Source organism: Aedes albopictus, chromosome 3 (genome assembly GCF_035046485.1).
Source record: "Aedes albopictus strain Foshan chromosome 3, AalbF5, whole genome shotgun sequence".
Taxonomy (NCBI): domain Eukaryota; kingdom Metazoa; phylum Arthropoda; class Insecta; order Diptera; family Culicidae; genus Aedes; species Aedes albopictus.
In genome coordinates, this window is record NC_085138.1 from 234730929 (window position 1) to 234733379 (window position 2451).

Consider the following 2451-nt stretch of genomic DNA (forward strand, 5'->3'; position numbering starts at 1 on the left):
GACAATATTTGCTCGATGCTTCAGCAAAAATATTCACTAAATTATTGCATTTTTATTGATTTTTAGCGATTTCAAAAACTGGTTCGTAAAACGGAAGTGGTGCAAAAAGGCCATCTGCCATGGGGTAAGATGCCACTTCATGAAAACATTCAAAAATTACGTCCTTCAGTTTTCTGATATTTTCGACTCACATTCACCTTTTTGTCACGTTTTTTCGTTTACTCAATACATGGAGTGTTACCCCCCTCCCCGCAAAACGATGATCGTAATATTTGAATAACCCCTAACATGGAAAGCGTAGACATCAACAACCATGCGACTCCATGCGTGCCTCAATCTCGTTGGAAACACTTGGCTGGTAATAAAATCACCAGAAAACCTTAATTGCAAGCACGGAAAACCGGAAGTTGCCAATTTTCATTGGGAAATCAAAAGATTTTCCGTGGGTTTGGCGGCCTAGTATCTAGAAGAATGTTCAATGCAAACATATCTTGACACCGTTCACCTATATCAATGATCAAGTCCCATTCAGGAATGATTTTATGAGTTGGGCCATTTTACCCCATCTTGGCATTTTGGGCTCTGTTCCCCTATTACGGCTCCAATCCCAACTAACAATCACCCAATTTACCCTCACACACACTACATCGTCTGTTTGCCCCTCTAACCAACCGAGCGACAACGTGAACAAGCATGTACGCAAGGATCAGCCGACCGACCACGCGCACGCATAAACGGCATGTCCTTATGTGCCAGTAGCCGACGACGCCCGAACCATCGCAACACCGCCTATGTAAATGGAAGTTTCCACCATTACCACAGCGCAGCGCATGCAGTTTTTTCTACCTCCTTCTCCTTGGAAGATTGCGTGCGCAGTGCAGAGAAAACAGTCTTCCTTCAAACACCGACCTGTACAGACGTAAAATATAGTTAAGTAGTTTTTAGTAGTGCAACAACCGCCTTTTCCTCCCCAGTGGAAGCCACAGCCTTTCCGAAGGCTAAGTTGCCCTCCTTCCCATCGAGCTACCGGTCCTGTGTGTCTGTTCCTCCGACGGAACATAGTTAGACAGTTTAATTGAAATCTACATTTCAATGGTGGGCGGTATGTTAAGGCATAGGTCATTGTATATACATTTCCCCTAGAATTGTTCATATACACTCAACTCACTCTCGAATATCTATTGTAAGAACTCTCTCCACACTACTGTAGCTCTCCCTATTGATCACTAGGATCAGTAGACCTTTTTAGTTCAATACAGTCCACCATACCGTGAACATCGATTTCTTTCGCTCGCTGTACAAATCCGAGTACCCGCAGTACGGTGTCACGTTGCTTCGTTGGGTCGCGTTTCGTTTCGGTGGTAAACCCCTCCAAAAGGTCACGTTCCGTCGCGAGTGCCCACAATCCGGGAACCAGTTCCGCGACAAATACTGTATTTACAAACATTTACAATTTATCTCACTCTTCTTTTCTTTCCTTCCAAACTACTGTACGTCACCACCCTGGACGGTCGCCTGTCCGCGCTACGCCTCATGAACGGTGGCACCTACCTATGGAGCGTAGAAACCGGTCCCGGGGTTCTCCTATCGTCCAGCATTCACCGCCTGGAGCTGAGCAACATCGGCAAATGGGTCCGCATGATTCCGTCTCTGAGCGGGGGCCTGTACAAGTTCGACGGCGACACCATCGAACCCATTCCGTTCAGTGCGGAAGATCTGCTCAAGTCGTCGTTCAAGTTTTCCGACCGCGACGGAGATCACGGAGGACACTGTGAAGAATGGTCCGCCGTGGGAGGGGACGGAAGCGATTCTGCAGCATGATCCGCTGCAGGATGACGTGGTGGTCATTCGAAGGCAGACGCAAACGGTGCGAGCGGTTGAATCGAGGACCGGAAGTGAGCGGTGGAACTTCAGCATCGGACATCACGAGTTGGAAATGCTGAAGAACGAGGATTGCCGGGGAGGTGGTGGAAATGACGCGCTGGATCCGGCCATTTTGGATTTGGAAATGAAGGTTGTGATCCCAGAGGGAGTGGTGTTTGCCGTGAAGCGGTCGGAGCCAGGAGTGACCGTGTGGCAGCACCAGGGCAGCACAAGTTTAACCACCCGATTGTAAGTGAATGGAGAGCCGGGGATAACACTGCACTGAAGAGTGTGGATTTGTTTCGGGGAGCGGATAGGTTGTGGAATGGAAATGGACAGCCGTCAATTGGAAGTGACGAGAAGGGCAGCAACGGAATGATCAACCCTTCGTTGTACTTGGGAATGCACCAGAGGCAGTTGTACATCCAGGAATCGACGGCCTTGATGGTACGACAAGCTACAGATGCGCAGACCGTTTTACTGACGGACGAGGGAAAATTCCCGATGATCCCTTGGAAACCGTATCCGGCAAGACTTAAGGTGACCGGATACATTACAGATGGAATGTTGGGGTCCACTATTGGGTAG

General features: G+C 48.6%; 1 protein-coding gene across 1 annotated transcript; it reads left to right on the top strand.

Moving 5' to 3' along the window:
• The first annotated feature begins 1533 nt into the window (after window positions 1-1533).
• On the top strand, window positions 1534-2451 carry LOC134290652 (eukaryotic translation initiation factor 2-alpha kinase-like). Its single transcript, XM_062857831.1, has 3 exons — window positions 1534-1788; window positions 1832-2112; window positions 2181-2451. The coding sequence occupies exons 1-3, from the start codon at window positions 1534-1536 to the stop codon at window positions 2449-2451; spliced, it is 807 nt and encodes a 268-aa protein (XP_062713815.1).